At 49.3% G+C, this 21,759-nt stretch overlaps 2 protein-coding genes across 8 annotated transcripts in view; one reads left to right on the top strand and one right to left on the bottom strand.

Annotated features, from left to right (window-relative positions):
* Positions 1-3,443: 3,443 nt before the first annotated feature.
* Positions 3,444-16,302, bottom strand: GOLM2 (golgi membrane protein 2). Of its 4 annotated transcripts, none has more exons than XM_042475606.1 (11): positions 16,154-16,302; positions 14,513-14,881; positions 13,781-13,835; positions 13,042-13,144; positions 12,493-12,583; positions 12,191-12,335; positions 12,015-12,095; positions 11,424-11,519; positions 10,348-10,515; positions 6,850-7,017; positions 3,444-5,150 (listed from the first exon to the last, which is right to left on the bottom strand). In XM_042475606.1, exons 2-11 carry the CDS (start codon positions 14,837-14,839, stop codon positions 5,080-5,082), a joined length of 1,305 nt encoding a protein of 434 aa, XP_042331540.1. In that variant the 5' UTR covers positions 14,840-14,881; positions 16,154-16,302; the 3' UTR covers positions 3,444-5,079. The 4 variants fall into 4 exon arrangements, with proteins under 4 accessions (XP_042331540.1, XP_042331539.1, XP_042331542.1 ...); XM_042475605.1 differs by having other exon boundaries at positions 12,191-12,338; XM_042475608.1 differs by lacking the exon at positions 6,850-7,017.
* Positions 16,303-20,112: 3,810 nt separating this feature from the next.
* FRMD5 (FERM domain containing 5) overlaps positions 20,113-21,759 on the top strand; it is a 75,811-nt gene continuing 74,164 nt past the window's right edge. For all 4 annotated transcript variants that reach the window (XM_042472423.1, XM_042472425.1, XM_042472424.1 and 1 more), the window contains exon 1: positions 20,113-20,354. In XM_042472423.1, coding sequence (XP_042328357.1) covers positions 20,253-20,354 — 102 coding nt within the window. In that variant the 5' untranslated portion in view covers positions 20,113-20,252. The remainder of the gene's footprint in view (positions 20,355-21,759) is intronic.

Consider the following 21,759-nt stretch of genomic DNA (forward strand, 5'->3'; position numbering starts at 1 on the left):
TGAGGAAGGCCCCCAGGAACCCTGCGAGGACCGGGGCCCCGCTCCCTGTCTTCCTTCCTTCCCGCACAGCAGGAATAACCCGCCTCTGCCTGCGCCGCTCAAGGCTGTGGAGCCCTGCCTCCCAGAACTACGCCTCCCAGCATCCCCCGCGCTGAGCCTGGGCCCTGGGATGGCGGCTTTGGTGAGGCCTTTGGCCTTCTCTGGGGCAAAAACAGCTCCAGACCGTTAGAACTGCCCTGGCTGAGTGCCAGGGAACCCTGGGAGATGTAGTCTTGCCGGGCCTCCAGCCTAGAGAGAGGGAGAGAGCGGTGGCGCTACGGCAAACTACGTTTCCCAGGAGCCCTCGCCCTGAGCCAGGCACTGGGCCACTTCCGGCCCGATTGGCCTCGCGGGAGAGAGAACCCGCTTTAAGCCTCTTTGCCCAAGGCTCTGGGAGCTTTAAGGAAGGAAGGCAGGCTCCACCTCCGGCTCCGCCTTGAGCAAAGCGGTGCCAAGCCGGGGTCTCTCTCCTCCTCCTCGCGTCGGTCAGGATGCTGTGGCTCGGGGCCGAAGGGAAGAGGAGACCCGGCTGGCGTCGCTGGAGAACGGGGCCCTCCTCCTCCTCCTCGTCCTCTCGCCAGACCAGGCATCCGCGGGGCGCCACAGCCCCCACGTTGTCTGGAGCCAGGCCTGGCCGGCCTTCCGCGGGAGTCCAGCTGCAAGGCCTCGGGGCGGAAGAGGCAGCCTCTGAGGAGCCCCGGCCGGAACGTAGGGGAAGGCGCTCTCCTGGCAGGGACGGAACCTCTTCGCAAAGCTCCCTAGGCATTTGGAGGCTGCGCTACAGAAAGGCACCTCCCTTTCTCCCAGGGAGGCTCCAAGGCGCTGCAAGGCCTCTCTTGACCCCGGCTCTATCCTTGCCTTCTGCCACTGGCGCTGGGGCCCCTGCTTCATCACCGTGGCTCAGGCAGGGCTCAACCCTCCGGCCTTCTCTCCATAGGCCAAAGCAGAGCTACTCAGAGGAGGAGGAGGCGGCGGCCATGAGCCCTCAGCCGCTGGCCACATGGGGAAGATGCCAGAGCTGGAGAGGAGCTGCTCCAGAGAACGGCCACCCTTTGGTCCTCCTTGCTAAGCGCCCTCAAGTCGGAGGAGAGGGAGGCCTGCGCAGCTCTTGGACAGACCCACCCTTGAAAGGCCCTGGCAGTCATGGGCCTCTGTTCAGCAGAAAGGAACCACCATGAGGATCCTTGACTCCTGGGTTGCGTTGCTGCAGGGCCCATCCTTATTACCATGATGACCATGCTGTATTTATAGAGTGCTGTACATACATACAACCAAATAGATAGGAGTAAACCTGCCCATGGTTCGGTTTAACTAGTTTCTTGCCCTCCGAGATCCGCTGCTGTTCTGTTATTGGCTTTGAAGAGGCAGCCTTGGGATCCCACTGGAGGAGCTCTCAAAGGCCTGCGCCTGGAGGCTACTCCTTGCCATGCTCCCTGTATTTCAGATGGAAGCAGCAGGGCAGGAAGCCATCCTGTTGGGATCTGCCTGCTTTCCCTTTGTCTTCCAGGCAGGAAGACGGAAGCCACCCAAGAAGCCGAGATGCTGCCCAGGCGCCCCACAAGCCGGAGCATGCCTTTTCTTCTAGCTGCAAACATAGCAGCAGTGGCGCATGCTCATTGGGGTTTCGGTCAGCCTGCTGCATAGGTTTTATCATGTGCCAGGCTCTTCAGTAACCTAGAATGGGCCCCGGCTATTCCTTGCCTAAGAAAACCCTATAAAATTGACAGGGCTCACAGATGGCTTGAAGGTCCATAATAAACACACAATTTACCAGTTTGGTCTTAAACTATCCCTGCCCTACATTTTTCAGAAAGTTAGAAGTAGTCAACGCTTAATCTAGAAATGCAAATCTAAGACACAATACAGCCCTGGAATAGGAGCCTCCGTTGTGTCCCTCTTGGGGCCTGGTTCTGAACCATCCATACAAAGTCCTCTGTGTCCATCCCTAGACTAACCTTTCATGACCCTCCAGTGCCACGCAGAGACCCTTTGAGGCAGTTGGCATGCCTTTGACTTGTCTTTCTCTGAATGTCCTATTAGCATGGGTACAAAACGCTGGAGCTTTCCAATAGAAAAACAAAGCGCTTTTAAATAAATACAAGTGTGAAATCTTTGCGTCAAGTATCCGGATGTTTAGAAAATGGTCATTATGTGATGCTAGGCTTCTAGGGAGGAAAGGTGGGTTTAAATCATCCAGGAGTGGCAAGAATACAAAGGTTCAGTATTTCCTAGGATAGGCTTGTTTGTGCTTCTGAGAGAAAGCAACATGCCTTGCAGATTTATAATGGGGCACAACTCTTGAATTGCTCAGTACCAGAAAGCGCCTCGGCTCAGCGCTTGCACACTGGAGGATCTAACCCAAAATTATGCAAAGCTCCCAAAGTAGGTGGCAAGTTGGCTGTAAAAGTTGTTGTCTGCGATTACCCTGCGTAAACCATCCCAATGCATGGAGAAATCTCATTGCATTGTAATAAGCATTTGATTTGGTCTCTGTTTCCACTCTTGACGCCGTTGCTTCCTGCAGAAGGGGAAATGCCTCCTTTTCCATTCTAGCACATTACTAATGGCTGTGGGTTTCAATTCAGAGGCATGCTAACTGTTGGACTGGAAGCATCTCGGTTGCGCGGCATTGTTCGTGATGAACAATGGGTACCTGTTTCCATGGCGATGGCATCTCACTCGCTGGAGGCGCAACCCACCTGTTTTTAAAAACGCAGCCCCAACAGGCAGCCCTTATATTACTTGGAAGCAAGCAAACTGGGCATCTTGCACTGATTTTCCCCAACACAAACCCAACCGTTCAACTGCTGCTGCCTCCTTTTGTATTAGTTGCATTGCAATACAACACAGACAAAATAGTAAGACCCTAAAAATGCTCAGTTCCACTGTTTTAGATCCTCACCGTTACAAGGGCCGCGTACAGAAGGCATTCTGACTTTGTGCTCCAAATCCCCACTTGTTGCTTGCTTTGTCTTCACAAAATTCAGCTACATTGAATTTTGTGAGGACAAGGCAACGACAAGTGAGGATTTGCTGAATTCACTGAGTTCTTTGTGTAGGAAAATTGTTGCCTCAGGCAGCTTTACATGAGACACAGTGCTCCACAAAGGAAGGCGCATTCTTGAACATGAGGCCAAAACATGTTATGCCTCCCTTTGATTCATCTATTTGAATCACTTAATGATTGAGTTGCTGCTCAAATATGGGTTTGGGGGCATCTGTCTATCCCCCAGGTTCAGTTTCCTTGTCTAACAAAGCAGAACACTTACACAAGAGTCCCAAGAACTAGGCATTTGAAGCACATTTTTGTGCCTTCTGATGGGCATCATAAACCTCCAAGGTCATTCTTCGTAACCCCGTCATTATTCCTCCAACTAGTAGAGAGAGAGAGAGAGAGACTAAAACCATATTAAGTTTTTATTAGAACCTATTAAATGTTGTCTTTCAACAGCAGCATCTTAATGAAATCACACCTACTTTGGGGTACACCTGTATTTTGGTCAATTCACAAAGTACAACACTGAAGACCGATGGCAATGGCAAGGAAAACTACTACTTCTAATGAGGCTCAGCCTTGGATCTCTGTGTGTGGAGCTGTAAATAAAACTGTAGGAAGAACAGTCTTGGCTGGAGAAATTGCCCTCAAAAGGTTCCCCAAATACAAACCTCCGTTTCCATTGCCAGAAATCCAGGCTGCCTTTTTCTAAGGGAGCGCTTCGGCAAACCCATCTCTCCTCTCTTTAATTCAATGCGTACGATCCATTAAATCTCCATAAAAGGGTTTGGATTTCTTGGTGAACATTAACCTGAGTACAGAAATAGTGAAGTACAATCAACCCTGTCATGTAGGACCTGTACAGTTTATTCACAGTAGTAGCCCTTGTTGATAACTAGCTAGGGTTAATCGCTTGTCGCTGCCGGAGCATAGAGGGGCACAACCATTTCTGTGCGCTGCGGAAAGTGTGCAGCCAAACCAAACCGGCCCTAAAGAAATCTTACATTTAAACACACATATACACACAGACACAAAAACAGAAGGACAGAGAACATTCCCAATGTTCTGAACAATTCATATTGCAGCAGCAAAGTTGAAATGAAACGGAGTGTCATCTGAGTCCCAAACGCATTGGGTTCACACAGCAATTAATGTAGTTTGCCAGAATTGTCCATGAGCACTTTTCCCAATAGATCCACCTCTTACTGCATATTATCAGAAGTACTGCTGTAGTAAATGCAATGTTCATAGCTCTTATGTGCTGGACATACTGGTTGTTGTGTTTGTAGATTTGGACACTGGTCAACTTCCTAAAACGTGAGACAACTGTCTTGCCGAATTCCCACTAAGCATAGCTTCTACCACTCTCCTAGGATTAACAATATCGCCTCACATAAGGTTAATGTACAGCCTTTCACCGTCGCATGGAGCGTTCCCACTTTTAATGAAAGTTCCTTCATAAAACATTAAGACGTATTTCTGGCCAACTTTTTCCGACATGAAATGTTACCTGTAAAATACACGTCACAATGGCAGGATGTGCTTGCGTGGATTAAATACTGCATCGTATCAAAGTTTGTCCCCTCTGTACATTTTCCCCTCCTTCCTCAATGGTGTAATTAAAGTATGTTAGATACAAACTGTACAAGTTTCTCCATTTTACAAAGTGGCTTCAATTCAGAAATATGTTGACCCCAAGTTATTCCACAATGTTACTTCTTAGTCCAAAGGTTACGGGGAAGGAACAGTCTTGCAGCCTGATCCAATATAGAGTTAGTTGTGCCTAGCTCTACAACGGTTCAGGCTCTTGAATCATTGTGTAGGAAAACCAGCCACCTCTACACTACTTTGCAAACGGTCAGAACCAACTATATACATGCCCACCGCCTTTTCCCTTCCGCTTCCACTGCTGGATGTTAAAGAGCTGGATTTCCTGCTCTCCGCTGTGCCTTGTTTCAGTCCTTGACAGTAAATACTGGAAAATGGCTTTCGTTGGTTGTTTCTTCTCCTGTTCCAGGATTCCGCAGATAAAGGTAATTTAGGATTTAAAGTACATCGTTGAAGCGCGGTTTTCCATAGTCCATTCCATCCATCTGAAGCTCTCTCTCCTCATCATCTGAAAACAAAGTACGCCAAAACTGAATTCTCATAACCCAACACTCTTGCTTCAAAGGACCGGATTTCAATAAGCTTCTTTCTCAGAACTACTGCATGTAATATTATGTAATAATAGTCTCCTTCCCATCTGTAAAAGGCTAAACGGAATACAACTTCAGAGTACTCCAGCGTCAAATGCACAAGAACGTATGAACCAGCTGCAGCTCTTCTGCCATCCTTTGCCTTATGGAAATTTAGCTATACTGGCTTCCCACACACCAGTGTAAAAAGTATGACCAGTTGCACATACTCTCCCCTAGAGATGGAACGTGGCACATAATCCTTCAGGGAAGGAACGCTCTTTGTAGGGTGAACAGGCACCAAATGAACTCGGGGAACATCGCACAGATATGAATACCCAGCGCTTTGAAGGGTAGCACTTTTGTCTAAAGGCCAATACAGGCTACCACTTCAGACTCTTAACATATGGCCCGGGCTGGAAGTCACTAGCTTCTAGCTTCTGAGGAACTTAGCAATATTTCAGATGATTAGGACACCAGAGTCAAGGCAAGGCCTTTGCAAAGTAATGAAATGTTGCTCTGAGACAAGACAAATATGTGCCTCCTAGAAGTATTTCTTGAAAAGGTGTACCTATACATGAGGGCTGGGAAGAGAACCCACAAGGCCCACTGACTTGCTCCATGAAGGGCAGAGCCGAGCCAGAACGGAGGGATTAATTTAATATAGGACACATGTTTCACTTCTGATGTGGTTTAGAAGGGAGTCCTGGAGAAGACAGCGTGGTGTAGTGGTCTGAACCTTCAACTAGGACGCTGGAAGAACCTGACTGACCACAAAAACCCACTGGGTAACCTTGGGCAAGTCACATTCTCTCAGCCTTAGGGGAAGGCAAAGGCAAACCCCCTCTGAACATATTCTGCCAAGAAAGCCCCATCAGAGGTTTGCCATATGGTCACCATAAGTCAGCCACTTTGTTCCAGATGTTGCAAGATACGGTTCAGTGTCTGGAAACAATGGCACACCACAAACAGCAGACAAGCAATGGAGGGTGACGCACTGACATACATGCAAAGTGGAAGATGGCAGCAGGTGCATGTACAAAGTCGGTGTTGGAAGTCACAATGCTGCAAAAGGAAGTCTGTATGTTAGCAAAGCGCAGAAATAAAGTTTCTAGGTGTTAGGAAGCACCATGCGCTCAGGCATCTGTGCAAACAAGAGAGCTGCAGTCCTATTACTAATCAGTCTGCAATGGTTATGAAATATATCCAGCCTTCTGTCTAGGCCAAACTACCAGAACCACGTGTGTTCCCAAACAAAAACACACACCCACTTCCACTCCACACTATTGCAACACCCAGGAAAGCCACTGTATTAATCCTCAGCAGCAGGAAAAGAGAAAGCACTGCAGCACCCTTGAGACACGCTGCCTTTTGTCACAGCCTGCACCATCGTGTTACATGCAAGAACTGACCACCACTATCCCCTTGGCCTCCTTTGTGAAGAAGAGAAGACCCCTGGAAAGCCAGACCTTTTTGAAGACGGATCATTTCAAGCCACGCTGCTACTAAAAGAAGGTACGCTGAGACTCAGCCACTCATTCCCAGTAGAGCTAAGTAGTGAAATGCTACACAGGCGCTCAATGTGGTGATGAAATGAGAGAACTGTGTGTATGGGATGGAGACAAGGCCCAAGCTCACCTTGGACGTCTTCTTCACCACCATCACCATCCTCTTCCTCATTGTAGGCCAGCTCAGCCTGCTTGTCTGCCTCATACTCACCCACGTTCCCATCATCCCCATTATAATCCGCCAGTTTAGAGCCATGCTGCGGATCAACAGGGGACTCATTCTCATCAAAGAACCGGCCTGTGAAGTAGGCAAAGGATGGAGAGTCAGAAGCAAGGAGCAAAGGGGAAGGCCATGGGGAAAAGAGGAGAAAGGAGGGCAGGAAGAAGCGTACACTAAGAGAAGCCTTTGGTTTCAAAGCATCCTTGCAAATTTAAGGATTGTACAGAATGAGAATATGCACTTCATCCAAGGCTTTGTGTCAGCCATCTTCTGTAAAAGAAATCTTCAAAAAGCTATAGTTCGCAGCCTGCAACCAACCCTCCCCTTAAGAGAAGTCGCCCAAGAAAGGTCAGATTAAAGCCATTTTCAACAAATGCCACTGTTTATCCATGAAGACTGCTTTTCCAAGTTTGGACTTTCCTCATCTACAAAGATCCAAAATTCTTGCCTTAAAGGAAGCAACTGTCCTCCTGAGAGTGGATGAACATCAGTCTAGAAACCACTTTCTAAAGCACATTTTTAACTTCTACTGAGCACTTTTGTTACATGAAGCAAAATTTCAAGAGTTTGAAAAATTGGTTCTGCAGAGCAGAATCACGGGTCGATCTGAAGAAACAGATACATCACATGCTGTACCCACATGAGCAAAGAGGATCCAGCATCATGACAGTAAAGCAGATGGAAGAATCAGTCTGAGTGAGATCAGAATCCAGTGCCATGTGCCATTGCTCAACTGGGGGAGTTTGTTACAAGGAGGAGGAGGAGGAGGAGGCCAATGGCATTTCCAGAAGACAATGATGATTTACAAAGCCTTTGCTATGTTTTCCCAAAGAACAGTCTTTATAAGCTGTACACTTAAACCAAGCAACCAAGACTGGAGTCTTTCCTCACATACACTCTCACCTAAGTTTAGGAAATACGACCGCACTACATATTTGACAGTGAGCTGCAAGCATAGTAGGCCACTTTGCTATGAAAAAGAAGCAGTAATACTAATATTTTAGAGAGCTCTTCTTTGGTGTAGACGTCTACAGAGTCCAAATCCTCGCTTGGGTATAGAAACCCACCAGGAGACCTTGGCAAGTCCCACTCTCTCAGCCTTAAGGCAAAGGGAAACCCTCTCTGAACAAATCTTGCCAAGGAAATCCTGCGATGATGGCCTTAGGATCTCCATAACAACTTGAAGGCATACAAAACAAGGAGGAGCTGCTAATGTATCCTCTTATTGGACTGGCGACCCATCATTCCAGATAATTTGTTCCAAGCCTTTTCTATGGAACTCTAGAAACCCTTTAGCCAATCAGCATCCCTCTCGCATTCCAGAAAGATTCTTATTACTTGGGTCTGTCTGAAGAGATGAAGAACAAAAGATCTTCTCTTATGCTCTTAGCAGTCTTTCAGATAGATACCACTTGGGAGAGACCCACGGTTGACCTGGAGGCCATGAAGCCTTGAGTTGCTCATGACAGGACAGTGTCAGCATGGATGTTAAAGACCTCCACTACTACTACTACTACTACTACTACTACCTGCAGAGACTCCAAAACTGACCCTGAACCAGGCTAGCTCAGAAAGGAAGACTGTTGAGTGGCCAGGTGGGCAGTACACCAACAAAACCCTTATTCTGTCCCAGCTACCTATCTTGAGGTACACACACTCAAACCCTGCAGATGGAGATAGGGCACATGATTTGTGGGACGGAATCATGATAGACCACTGCAACTCCAACTCCTTGCACATCTCCCACCCAAGATCTCACCTGTTCCTGCACCGAAAAACTTGATGCGCAGAGCTCAGATTACCCCCCGACTCCCCACCAGTCTCATCCAGCCAGGTCCATCTAGAATCAAACCCTGAATGGCACTTGTTTTTCCATTCCCCGACATGGCACTCAAAAGCAGAATTTTCAGCCCAGGGGGGCCTTCGCCAAGGCTTCTTTTGGGTCTAAAAGAGCCCAGGAATCTGGACACAGCAACATTGCCCCTTGGGCCCCATAAATGATACAGTGCGCCCGCGCCATACGCGGACTTGAGCGTATGTGCTTAAGCCGCGGCGCGTGCGCAGAGCGGAAGGGGTGGCGCGTCCCATTCAATTGTTTCCAATGGGGCTCGAGCATAGGCGGAATTCGCCTTACGCGGCGGGATCCGGAACGGATCCCCCGCGTAAGGCGAGGACGCACTGTATAAGGGGAGTAATTTTTTAAAGGAAATAACATGTGAATGGGATGCAGCCTCTGGAGTCCAGTCCCCAGAGCTTCTTCTATGCTTGGGGCTCTTGTCCCTTCTACCTAGGCTTGACATCTGCTTTCAGATGCAGCACTGTAAGGTATGGCTAGTATTTTTGCCAATGGCTACCACAACGGACTGTGAGGAAAGGGAGGACGCTAATGTTTAACAGCAAGCCAGTCCAATCATCTTAACTATGACAGGAAGGTATCTGTGGAAGTTCAAATAGGATGCCACACATCATGCAAAGTAAAAATCTCTCCCCGTCTTCTGGTCTCAGCGCAACCCGTTTTTATCCCCAACTGGTAGAGCAAAGCAAAGTCAATGGCTCTGATGAAACCACAAATGAATGTTTCTACCTTCCAAAATCAGAGCCATTAGACTCAACACTCGTCAAGAACAACAAAAAGCCAACAGGGAATACACACAAGCAAAAAAGGCCAGCAACTAAACTGATGCGAATCTACATGTGGACATTACTAAACTCACTTTGCTGATGCCCTGTAGCCCCTGCTGTTCAACTTTCGTGTTGAATAAGATTAAAGAGAACCTCAAATGAGAAAATGAGAGCTCAGAAAAATATATGTTTGAACTAGCCTTCCACGCGTGCCTCGAACGCATTTCAATTTCCCTTAATCCGAAGGCTCACTCTGTCAGCCCAGTCGGAGTCACACAGTACTCCCTGGTGCATCCTCCTGAACAGATTCTTAAGCAAAGTGCTACCTTTAGACAGTGGTAGTTTTTAAACGTACATTTTCCTAATTATTTGGGTTTTCCAGCACTGTGTTCTTATGCTCTTTGAAAGCCATCCTGAGCATGCTAAAAGCTGACAAAAATGCTAATAAAGATTTGCTTCAAAGAACATGAAGTCTATCAAACTCACTTCTGCTACCGGACCTAAAAGCTACAGAAAAACATCCCCACTCCAGAAAGGCCAAATTTTACCCCATTGAAAAGATAAAGCACACTGTGTTGCTCCCCAGAGGCCCCAATTTGTACCCCTCGTGTCTAGGACCCTTTCAAGAGGCCTAGAAAGTAACTCCCAGCGAGGTCTCCCTATGCACACTTTTCAGGTTTAGTGCAGGTATAAGCTGGTGATTTCAGGCAGCTTCACGCTGACATCGCCTTCTCACAAACACACCTGCAATTAGAATCAGTTACTGATGCCTTGATGATAACTCACTTTGCTTCATTCTCTGGAAGTCATTGACTCTATCCTTTGAGGCTTGTTTTGCCATTTCTTTCTCAGTTTTCTGGTTTTCCAGGACATGAACAGGAATTAAGTTATGGAGAGAGTTTGGTGGTATCTGCCTTTGCATGACGTCTGCATTTCCATCATGGTTGTCGACACCTGTAGCACACAGAAACAAGTAGTCAGAAAACTCACAACCTTTTGGGGGGGGGGGGGGGGCGGTCAGCCTATGTGGCATGTTCTAGAAGAGTTTCTTCTTGACGTTTCGCCAGCATCTGTGGCTTTGGCATCTTCAGCTACAGTCACATCATCTGCAGATGCCAGATGCCACAGATGCTGCTTGCGAAACATCAGGAAGAAACTCTTCTAGAACATGGCCACAGAGCCCCAAAAACCCACAAAAAGCCATGGATGCCAGCCATGAAAGCCTTTGACTTCACAAACTCTCAACTGTTTGCACTATTCAGGTTGACGGAGGAGAAGCCATGTATGGTGGCTTCTGACAGGCAGCCTGCCCAGCAATTCATGCCAGATTGGGCATCTCTGTGTTTTAGGGCTTTCACCTGTGTTACTATTTCTCAACTCATGGTAAAAGGATCAGGGTAGAAATTATCAATGTAGTAAAGGAAGAAAGTGGAAGCTGTAACAGCTGTTATTTTAGTCCTGCCTCTTCAACAAAAAAAACCCAACCCTATAGAAATGGTGACGGTATTTGAAAGCATGAGGTTATCTTCTCTTCAAATTTATCAATCATCTCTGGTTACTCAAACTCTTCATTCAATTCTTGAGTTTGACACATAGAACAAGGATAAAGAAGGGAAACAAACTGGATTAGCCATTCCACAAGTCAAATCTTGCTCACAGTGATGGCTTCCCAACAGTGATAAAGTTAATGGCTCAGACATCAATAGAGAAATCCAGAGTCCTTCACCTGAACTACATTTAAAGGGTTTTTCCCCTAATATGTGAGATGTAAGCAAGACTATGGGTATCTTAAGCAATGCAGATTAATGCTGGAATAATAGTGCAGATGCAAAAACAGCAGCCAGATTAGGGCGACATCTTACCTTCAACCAGATTTGGAGCATGAGGGTTTTCCGTAGGCAGATTTCCATTGGGCCGATGTTTCACTTTCTCAAAATCAACAAGTGGCTTCTTCAAGGCTGAACAAAACAAATCTATGTTGTAACCAATACTAATCAAACATACCGTAAAGCAATTATATTTAGCACTCGGAAGTAATAGTTCTGCTGAAGGCCCATTTCTTGAAACAGAGCTAAAAACGGTAACTGTTCAGCACTTGGTGGTAGCACTCTCTTAAGTTTTCCCCATAAGCTAATTCAGTCAGTTTATACTTTGAAGCCAAAAATAAATCCAAATGTCCAGGTGTGGCATATATCTTTCCTTTTATCCAGTCATATTCACTGCTCCTTTTCACGGAAGTTGTCTTGTAAACAAAGCCATGGGTTGTTTGCCAACAAGTGAGAGGGGCAACGCATCGCAGGAGCACATCTCCCAAGACATAGGGAACTCATAACCTCCCCACATCCTCACCTGACAAAATCTGAAGGGGCCCACAAGCTTCCCCAGCCCCCAGATTACCACAGTTCTGGAAAACCAGCGAGGAGAAATAATAAAACAGATGGTTTGTTGCTAACCAGTGAGTGTATCTTCGGCTTTACCAGGGTCGTTCTCTTCTACTCCAGGCATTCCTGCGTCATCTCCTGGTTTAACTTTCTCTGTTAAAAGAACATGACATTTCTCCTTACTGCACCATACATTAAGTTCTCAGTTACTTCAGAATTGTATCTTGCCACAGCTGTGTTAGACAGACCTTTGCCATCCGAGATGTTGTTGACTGAAGGTGCTTCATTCTTAATGACATCCCTTTCGCCCATTTCTTGAGTCGTCTTCAGTATTGTCAGATTATCGCTCAGACCTCCGTCAGCATCTCTACTGGACTGGCTCCTGTGTGAAGTCTGCTGTGAAAACATGATGAATTTTAGAAAGGAACCAGCTCATTTGCCACCCATATTTTAAGGAGAAGGGGGATTACAAATGGAAATGATACGTAATAGGTCTCTCAAGGGACCACCCCTGTTTTTGCTTCATCTGGAATTTTAGATGATGGTGTACCTTTCGATCTTGTGTAACTTGGTCCTCTAGTTTTTTCATATCCTCTTCATGCTGCATTCGCAATTCCTTGATTTGTTGCCCACACTGAAAACTGGTAAAAGAAAGACAGATTAGAGTATTTAAATCTTGACCAATGCTGACAAGTTTTCTAGAAAGTACAAATGTGCCCAGAAGAGGATAACCAAGATGGAGGGGGGGGGGGTAGGGAGCTAGGCATGCTTAGTTCACAAAAGACAAGATGGAAAGGTGGCATGATAACTATCTTTAAGTATCTAAAAAGGTGTCAAGTAGAAGATGAAACAAGCTTGGACCAGAACCTTAGGCAGAACTTCCTGCACATGTTCCACATAAGAGAAAACGATGTGTCACCCTGCTTTGAGCGGCCTGGCTGTTCTGTGGACAACTTAGCCATTTGTCATATGAATTTTGGTTTTTCCAAGAACTCCTGCTATGATTTCTTGAATGGTAAACACAAGCAGAGCACCATCCTGTTCCATCAGTTACTGAAAAACCTGGCAGCATTCATTCACAATGCATTACTCCACTCACCTTTCATACTCCAACCGTTTAAGAAGTTGTGTATTGTTCTTCTTATATTCATGAAGCTGGTCCTCCTGACGTATGAATTCTTGTCGCAACTCTGCCAGTTGCTCTAAACCAAAGCATAAAAGAGTGGTTAAGAAAAGGGCTCTTTCAGAGCAAACTCTTTCAGTCCTCAGCAAAATCAGGGAAGGAAATGGAGCTGAAGCCAGAGGACAAGAATTCCTTCATGGACACCCAGATATATATCTGCTTTCCTGGGAGGCATGAGGAGATTATCCTTTCCTCTGGATGCCTCCTTATACAAACCGTGGAATTGACTATTTTCACACTACAGAAGATGATTTTCCCTCTGAGATATTGTATGGCCACCTCATTCTTTAGTAAAGCATTTCGAAGACCATTTGTTGGTTGACAAAAAAATATTTTGCAAGGACTGTGTCCTTTCAGTGAGGAGCTCAGACTAATATACACCAGGGCAGGCAACTCACAGTGGCACTCCTTTAACACTCATGATATAAAAGACCACAACATCCACTGTATGCTTTTTAATATATCACAGCAACTCCAAACAGAAGCTACCAATGATGGGCATATCATCATGGCTGTAACACCCAATTCCCCTGTTTAAAAATCTCAGAACAAAAAACATTGTTTTAGATGTCCCTTTTTTCTCTCCAGCCCACAGGATATCTACATTTTACCACTGCATATTACTTAATTCATGTGACCCATCGGAATTTCTTACCCTTTAAGCGATGTATGTCTGCCATTTGGTACGATATGTTGTTCTGAAGCTTGACCTGAAAAAGAGAAATGTGTTTCCAGTTCAGGTTTTATACACTGTTTACTGCAGACATGTTGCTGCAACGCAGCATTAAAAGTCTGTGCTTCTCCAGCCCTCTTTCAGCATCCCATGGAGCTAGAGGCCCAGGGCAAGGAGGAAAAGCTGGGCAGGCATTAAAAAAACATTGAAAATAGGAGCTTCTTTTTTCAGAGGCTTGTACTGACGTCCAGACGGTTGACTGACAACCTTCAGTTACCTTTGAGCAGTGTTTCCCAAGCTTTGGTCCCGCAGGTGTTTTGGACCGTAACTCAAAGGTCCTAGCCATTTGGACCTGAAGTCTAAAACATCTGGAGGATCCAAGTTGGGGAAACACTGCTTTAGTGGGAGCAGCATTCATCCATTCAAATGTCACGAAAAAAGGCAAACCACTGTGATCTTTGTACCAAAGATACAACCTGTGAAGTCGAAGGCTTTCATGGGCAGCATCCATAGCTTTTTGTGGGGTTTTTGGGCTATGCAGCCATGCTCTAAAAGAGTTTATTCAAAACATCAGGAATAGACTCTTCTGGAACATGGCTGCATAGACCGAAAGACCCACAAAAAACTAAAGATACATGTGTTTGGAAGTGGGGCTGGTTGTCCAAAGCCATGCCCCAGGTGGGACAGAAGGCAGGCGGGCAAGCGGTCACTCACCTTCCCCTCCTCGCACTTCCTGATCTGTCCATCCTTGGCCTGGAGCTGGCTGCTGAGGTGGCTCTGGTCGGCCTCCTTCTGCTCCAGGTACTTCTTGTGGGACTCCACCTGGAGCAGGAGCTCCGAGTTCCTCTTCTCCAGGCGCCCGCGGGCAACGTCGCTGCGCTTGGCCTGGACCTGCAGCTCGGCCACCTCCTCCTGCAGCACGGTCTGGCGGGTGGAGGTGCTCCAGTAGTTGAAGGCCAGGATGGCCACCACCAGCAGCAAAGCCACGAAGAGGAAGGAAGGCAGACGGCCGCCCCTCCGGTTCGCCCCAAAGCCCACCATCGGGGAGGCCGGGGGAAGGGGCGCCACGGATTCTCACTGTGCCTGGAAGGAAGGAAGGAAGGAAGGAAGGAAGGAAGGAGAGGTCAGCCAGGAAGAGGAAGGAGAAGCCTGCTCAAGGCGCGTCGGCTGCCTGAGAAAGCCAATGGAAGGAAGGCAGGTGGGCGTCTTTTGCAAGCTGACCCCTAAAATGCAAAAGTGCAGTTTGGTCTTTTTGGTTGGGATACCCTTCTTCAAGTCAACCCTGAGGCAAACCCATCATGAGGTTGTGCTAAGGTGATTATGAATGGATAAGGAACATGACTTATTACAAGCTGAAGGTGGAATGGTGTGTATTTTTAAAGACACTTGTCCCTCCATGTTGGCTAGGGCTTGAGTCACAAGACCCCACTCTGAACCAAAACGCCATGATTTTACTGGAGAGGATGACCCTCTAGGAATCCCTAGGTCCTCCAGAGCTCCTCTATGTCTATGGCCAAGGTCCAACAGACACCAGAGAACTGCGCTGGAGGAGCTCCAAAGGCCTAGCAGTGTCCTCTCTAGGAATCATCTCTAGGTCTTTCAGTGCAGCTTTCAGTTAAAGTTGACCATAGAGTTGTGCTGGAGGAGGACCTAGATATTCCTAGAGAGATCATCTTCATCAAATCTGTGAATAATCAAAGCCACAGATATGGAGGGAGGAGCCTATCATTTTAAGTAGTTTATGTTGTTGTTATTATTATTATTAACAATACAAATGTTATTTTAAAAAGGGGTCAGAGGGGAGGGGGAGGGCGGCACATGACACGGGCGTCCTCCGTTCCAGCCCTGCGTCCACAAAGCGTTGTGGCTCTGCAAGCGTTTGGGGGGCTATTCTGAGGGGATGTCCTGCGTTCCGCAGCCCCCGTCCCCCCAACGCAGCCAGTCCTTGTGTTGCGCTCTTTTCCCAGGACTGGGACCCAGAGCACAGCTCTCCTGGGGCTTTCTTGGGGCCATAGCACTCCTCCTCCTCATCATCATCATCATCCTCCTCCCTCTTTTCTGGGAGTCTGAGCGGCTTCCGTCCAAAAGGGAATCAAATGGTTAGTAATAGAATAAAGCCCATTTTATACATCTATATAACTGTATGCGATTGGGGTCCGGCCCTATGGGCTGCTGCCACCTCCATGCTGCCTCCCCCGGTGGATGATGGGAGTTGTAGTCCGAGGGCTCGGCCCACAGGCCTTAGCCAAGCCTTCTTCCTCTTGATCTGGAAGCGCCGCGCTCCCCTGGCGCTGGGGACGATGGGAGCTGTAGTCCACGGAGGAGGAGGCGGGAAGGGAGGCCGGAGGGACCCACCTGGAGAGCAGCGGGCTTCCCCGGCTTGGGCTCTTCGCGAGGCGGCCTCCCTCCCGACCGACCCCCTTGCAGCTGCCCCTCTGCGCCACTTCCGCGTTCGCGTCTCCGTCCCTTCCTTCCTCGCGGCCCCAACTCTCGCGAGAACACGCTCCTTCTCGCGCAAGGTCTCGCGAGGCTTTGGGAGCCGGCGCCGCGTTCGGGCGGGAAAGTGCTGTCGCCTCCTCAGGTCGAGCGCGCAAGGGATTCTGGGAAAGGGTGCTGCTGTCCCTGGTCCTGAAGGAAAGGGCCCCGGGTGGTTTCCCTCAGCCTTCAGACAGAGAAACAATAAGGACACAATGCCCTTTGGCGCCGCTTTATGGAGACCTTGGGATTTGTAGTTCCATAGCAGTTGAAACGGTGCCAAACTGCGTTATTTCGACAGTGTACAGTGCTCCGTCCCACGGAACCCTGGGATTTGTAGTTTTGCTAAGTCAGGCCCAAAACACACTGCAGGAATAACCCAGTTTGGAGCCACTTTAATTCCTTTGGCTCAGGGAACTGTAGTTTATTGTTGCCCCCAACAGAGCTCTCTCTGACAGAGAAGGCTTAATGTCTCACAAAACTACACTTCCCAGAATTCCCTAGCATTTTCTGGCTCTAGGCTATGGCATTCTCAGCTCCCAGAATGCCATAGCCTTGAGCCAGAAAAGAGCCAAGAGGGAAGAGGTGAAGTGGCAAGTCTTGGCCCATTCTGCTTTGTTTACTGGCTGCCAAGTGTTTGTTGCTGTTTGGTGCTTTGGAAGGCCTGGGTCCCTTTCCTCCCAGGAGGAGGCCTCCCTTCCCATTGCGCAAAATCTCACAAACACTACTGTTAGCAGCAGGGACTGAAATCTACTCAGACAGTTGCATTTACTTATTCCCCCGGCCAAGGGAAGCTTCCTGGACCTCAACTCCTCTCAACTCCAGAGCCATAGAAACCTCACATCTGCCAAAGGCCCTTCCTTCCCTTGAACCACTTCAATGGCCGGCAGCCATAGGGGTTTCTGGTGGGGTTTCTGTGGCTGGAGCAGAGGGTGCTTCTAGAGGAGGCATTGTGCCACTAATAATGGCCAGGTAATATATAACTGATAACTCCCCATGTTTTCCTACCACTTCTTACCTGTTTTCCTTCTCTCCGTCCGCTCTCCTCCCAAGAAAATAAAGACAAAGAGCTGCTGCGCACTGTCTTCTGACAGCTGAGCAGAATGGGAGCGTGCCAGAGGCTATGGGACTCTGTAGTCATGTACCTATTGCTGTTGTTCTGCTTTATTTAGATCTACATGTCTTGGAGACCATTGGTTTTGCTGGCCAGGGATGCTGGGATTTGCAAAGATCCAAGATCTTTATGGGAAAGAGAGAGATGTGCTCTCCTCCCGAAGGGACTCCATCAGGGATTCTAGAAAGCCACAGCAGAGAGCAAATACCTGTTCTTTCCTTTCCAGGTGGCGAGATTATTTCAACTGAGCTTTCCTTTCCGGAGGGCAGGCTTTGGCTGAACGCCTGAGAACAGTTCAGCCACGACCAGAGACAGTGGGTTGGCTTCCTTCTAAAGGAAAAGGCCTGGACACGGTCATTTACTTGCGACGGTCCAGCTCTGGATTTCCCACATCGAATGGGGTCTTGGACCAATTGCCCTGCAAGACCCCCGTGACTCCTATCACCCTGTGGCTCTAAAGCAAACTGTGGCCCAAAACACACTGCAGAAATGACCCAGTTTGAGGCCACTGTAATGCCAGGGAATCCTGGGAACGATAGTTTTATGAGGCATTTAGCCTTCTCTGTGAGTGAGCGCTGGTGCCACAATAAACTACAGTTCCCAGGATTCCCTGGCACTGAACCCAGGCAGTTAAAGCAGTCTCAAAATGGATTATTTCTGCAGCGTCTGTTGGATCTGAATTGGTTTTAAGATCCTAGTGCTTTCTTGTTTGCCCATTGAGGGAAGGTTCCTTGTTTTTGGAAGGATGGAGGCCCCATCTTCCTTTGTGACACACTAGTCTCTATGAACAACTTGTTTCTTGCCAGATTGTATGGAAATATTTGCCCATTCTCACTGCAGGAGACGAAAACGCCATTCTGGTAACATTTCCACTGACTCAAATGGCCTCTCCCCAAACAATTTGATAGCCGTGTTTGTGGCGTGTGCCCTTTTTTTACTGGAGTGTTGTCAGTCTGATAAAACAATGCTGCAGAAGAGCATGGCTATACGTTTTGGCCATCGTGCCGCCATGCGTGAGCGCCAGAGAAGCATCCTTCCCAAGCGGCCCTTCAAAATCAGACACTGGAAGAATTGGGCAGGGCTCAGAGCATGAAATGCCACGAGGCGTTTAGATGAAGCCCAAATGAGACCCAGGCCTTGTCAAAGGCTGTGATCTTCCCTCCATGATGCGTCCCTCACTGCTAGGGACAGCCTCCGGCCATGGCTTGAATCTGCTTACTCAACCTTGCTGCCTCTCAAGCAAAGACATGTTTACAAGGGCTTCCGCAAAGCCTAGCTCAGCACTCTGGGAAGTTTGCTCTGTTAGGATGGTCTCCAGAATCTCTCTGAATACGGAGGAGTCACATTGCCTTACAGAGGCCAGAATATTTTGCCTCCGCACCTGACCAGTCCTGATCATCCAAGATGTCTCTTTTTAGCCAGACTATCACTTTGCAGTTGCAAGAGTAGTGACAGTCCATTGTAGTTGACTGTGGCTGGATGGCCCTGGCAGACTGGAGTTGGGCTGGAGGGCCCTTGGGGACTAGCCTGGAAGAAGGAAGAGCCCTCCCTCCAATCCATCTGCCTTGGTCCAGGCCTCCGAGGGAGGGAAGAAGCACTGGCCCTCATCCCCTTTCCCTCCATCATTCCCTTCGCCTTTTGTGTCCTGTCTTTTAGATTGTCAGCCTGAGGGCAGGGAACTGTCTGGTTAAAAATAATAATTGTAAGCCGCCCGGAGAGCCATTAGGGCTGAAGAATACCTCAATCAATCAATCAATCAATCAACTCTGTGACTCTAGACTAATTCTATAAGTGATAGAGAGCCATGGGTTCAAAGGCTGTTTGGCGGTGGACTAGGGGCCGCCTGGGCCGAGGCTGGGGGTCTCTCCCTCTTGCTGGGTCTGAGGGGGGGTCTCTGGGGGTGCTCCCTCCTGCCCCAGGGACTGCAGGGCCCTTGGCCCCCCAGGGCCTGCCTCCCGCCTCCCCCCCAGTCTCCTAGGTTTCCTGCTCTGGGTGTCCAGTCAATGTCTGGCTTGGAGGGTCTTTGCTGGAGTTGCTAGAATCAGGTCTCGGGCTCCAGAGCTTCGGGCAGGATTCCTCTGGAGCCAGCTGGCTAATACACTGCCCGGCGCCCCTTCCTTTCCAGCCTCCCGGGATTGTCTGCTGAAATACCTGCCCTACTCCTCCCCGGGAAGGAGGGAGGGGTCCCTTCGGCCTGGACTGCCCCCTCCTCAGCCCCCCAACCAGGGCCCAGGGAGGGGAGAGCCTTCTTCTCCTCCTCCTCCTCCTCCTCCTCCTCCTCCTTCTCTTCGGGCCCCCTCCCATGAAAGAGCCCCCTCTCCCTCGGCCTGTGGGCCTTGACCGGAGGGAGGGGCTCATCTCCCAGCAGCAGGACCCCTGCTTCCCTGCTCGGGCTCCGCTGCTGCTGCTGCTGCAGAGGGGCCGGACTGCGCCATCCCTGCCGCCGCCTCCTGGCCTGCCTGCTGGGCTGCAGTGTCGGGGCTGCACCGGAGGGACCCTCCCCTCTCGCCCCCCCCCTTTGGACCGGGCCCGATTGGGCCTCCCCCTCCCCTAAAAAAAGGACCCCCACCCACCGGAGCGGGCCATTGGTTTGCTCGGGAGCCCGTCAGAGGCGGCGCAGGGCCCGGATTGGAGGAGGAGGAGGAGGAGGAGGAGGAGGAGGAAGCCGGGGGGGGGTCCTTGCTGCTTGCCTGGCTCCCGCCCACCCACCCCCTGCCCTCCCTCTTCCTCCTCCTCCTGGCTGCCGGTCTTTGTGTGACAAAGGAGGCGAAGGCGGCACCATGTGAAGGAAGGGCCGCCGAGCCCCCACCGCTCTTCCTTCCTCTTCCTCTTCCTCTTCCTCTTCTCCTTCCCTCCAGGAGGAAGATGCTGAGCCGGCTGATGAGCGGCAGCAGCAGGAGCCTGGAGCGCGACTACTGCTGCACCGTCCGCCTCCTGGACGACAGCGAGTACAACTGCACCATCCAGGTGGGTCCCAGGAGCAGGAGGGCAGGCAGGCAGGGCTAGCCAGGGCTCCTCCGAGAGGGGCTCCCGGCGTTGGAGAAGGGCCTCCGAGCAGAGAGATGCCCAGCAGGGCCCCCGCCGCAAGGAAGCCAGTGCCTCCGAGGAAGCAGGCTCAGCCTCAAAGGGTCTCTCGCTCTCTCTCTCTCGAGGCTGCTTTTCTTCTGGCTGTCGCTTAGATGCTTCCAGACTGGTTTGGAAAGAGCGTCTCTTTGAGCCAGAGAGTTGCCTCCATGGCTTTCTCCCTCCTTCGCTTTCCATGATGACTGGGGTCTGTCCCTGGCTTTCCCCTCTTTCTTTCAGTCGGCCTCAAAGGGCTGCAAGGTCAGAGACAGTGGCTGGAAAGGCAGCCCTTTCTTTCTTGGGTGATCTCTGCTTTGCCCTGTGCCTTCATTTCCCTCAGCCAGAACATTCCCTTTCCCTTTCAGGGTATGCATTTGTAAAAAACAGAGATGTCCATTCCATCCTTTAAAAAGCGAGATGATTAAAACCCTTTTGAAAAGAGAGAAGGGACAACCAAGTGGCCCCAGGTGTGCCTTTGCCGGTCAACTCCTGCGCCTGAGATCTCCTGGAGCTAAGAATACATCTTTCTCAGCCATTTCTTAGCCGCAGAAAGGTATTTATTTAAGAGGAGGGTGAAGGAGTCTGAATTGAGGGTGGCCTCCAGCCGGTTTCCTCCTCCTCCCCTTCTTGGCCCTTGTTTTTTGCAGCCCCATGCCTGGGGGGTTTGGGCCTCAGCTTTGGACCCAGCCCCTATCAGCAGCGTCTTCTTCATGTTGACTCCCAGTTGTGTCTATGGGGACATCTGTAAGGTCTGTGGGGGGCCAATTCTCCCCATCTTTTCTTTCTATGTTCATAAAGGCAGGCCTCTTCTGCCTGGAGAAACTTAACTAGAACTCATAGTTTTTGCAAGACTTCTAAGCGGATGCTTGTTTTCATCCGTGGAAACTTTCCTTCCTCCGTCGTCATTGTATGTGTTCTCTAGCTCTGTCTCTGCCTCTCCTGTGGCTCTTCCCTGATGGGAATCTACTTGCTCTGTTGAATGCCACTTGATTTGGATAGAGCTCGGTTTGGGATAGATTCTGCGTTGTGTAAGTGATGGGATCCAAGGTAGCAGCAGAACCTGGCTGCTCAGCCTCGCCTGGTCTTGATCCCAGCTGACCTTAGCAAGAAGCTTTAAGCGAATGTGCCATACGCAGTCAGTGGCAAGACCTGGACCCCTTGCGCCTGAGCATTTCAGACTGCAACCCAGGCTGCTTGGTTCTGCTTCTGGCAAGGCTGCAAGTGCCATGTTTTGGGGGAGAACAGAGGTCCCTGTTTCCAGCTGGAGGGCTGCATCAGGAGCATGTTTGGGGAGGGATGGGAGAGCTTG

The sequence above is a fragment of the Sceloporus undulatus genome, chromosome 6, assembly GCF_019175285.1.
Source record: "Sceloporus undulatus isolate JIND9_A2432 ecotype Alabama chromosome 6, SceUnd_v1.1, whole genome shotgun sequence".
NCBI classification, from domain to species: Eukaryota; Metazoa; Chordata; class Lepidosauria; order Squamata; family Phrynosomatidae; genus Sceloporus; species Sceloporus undulatus.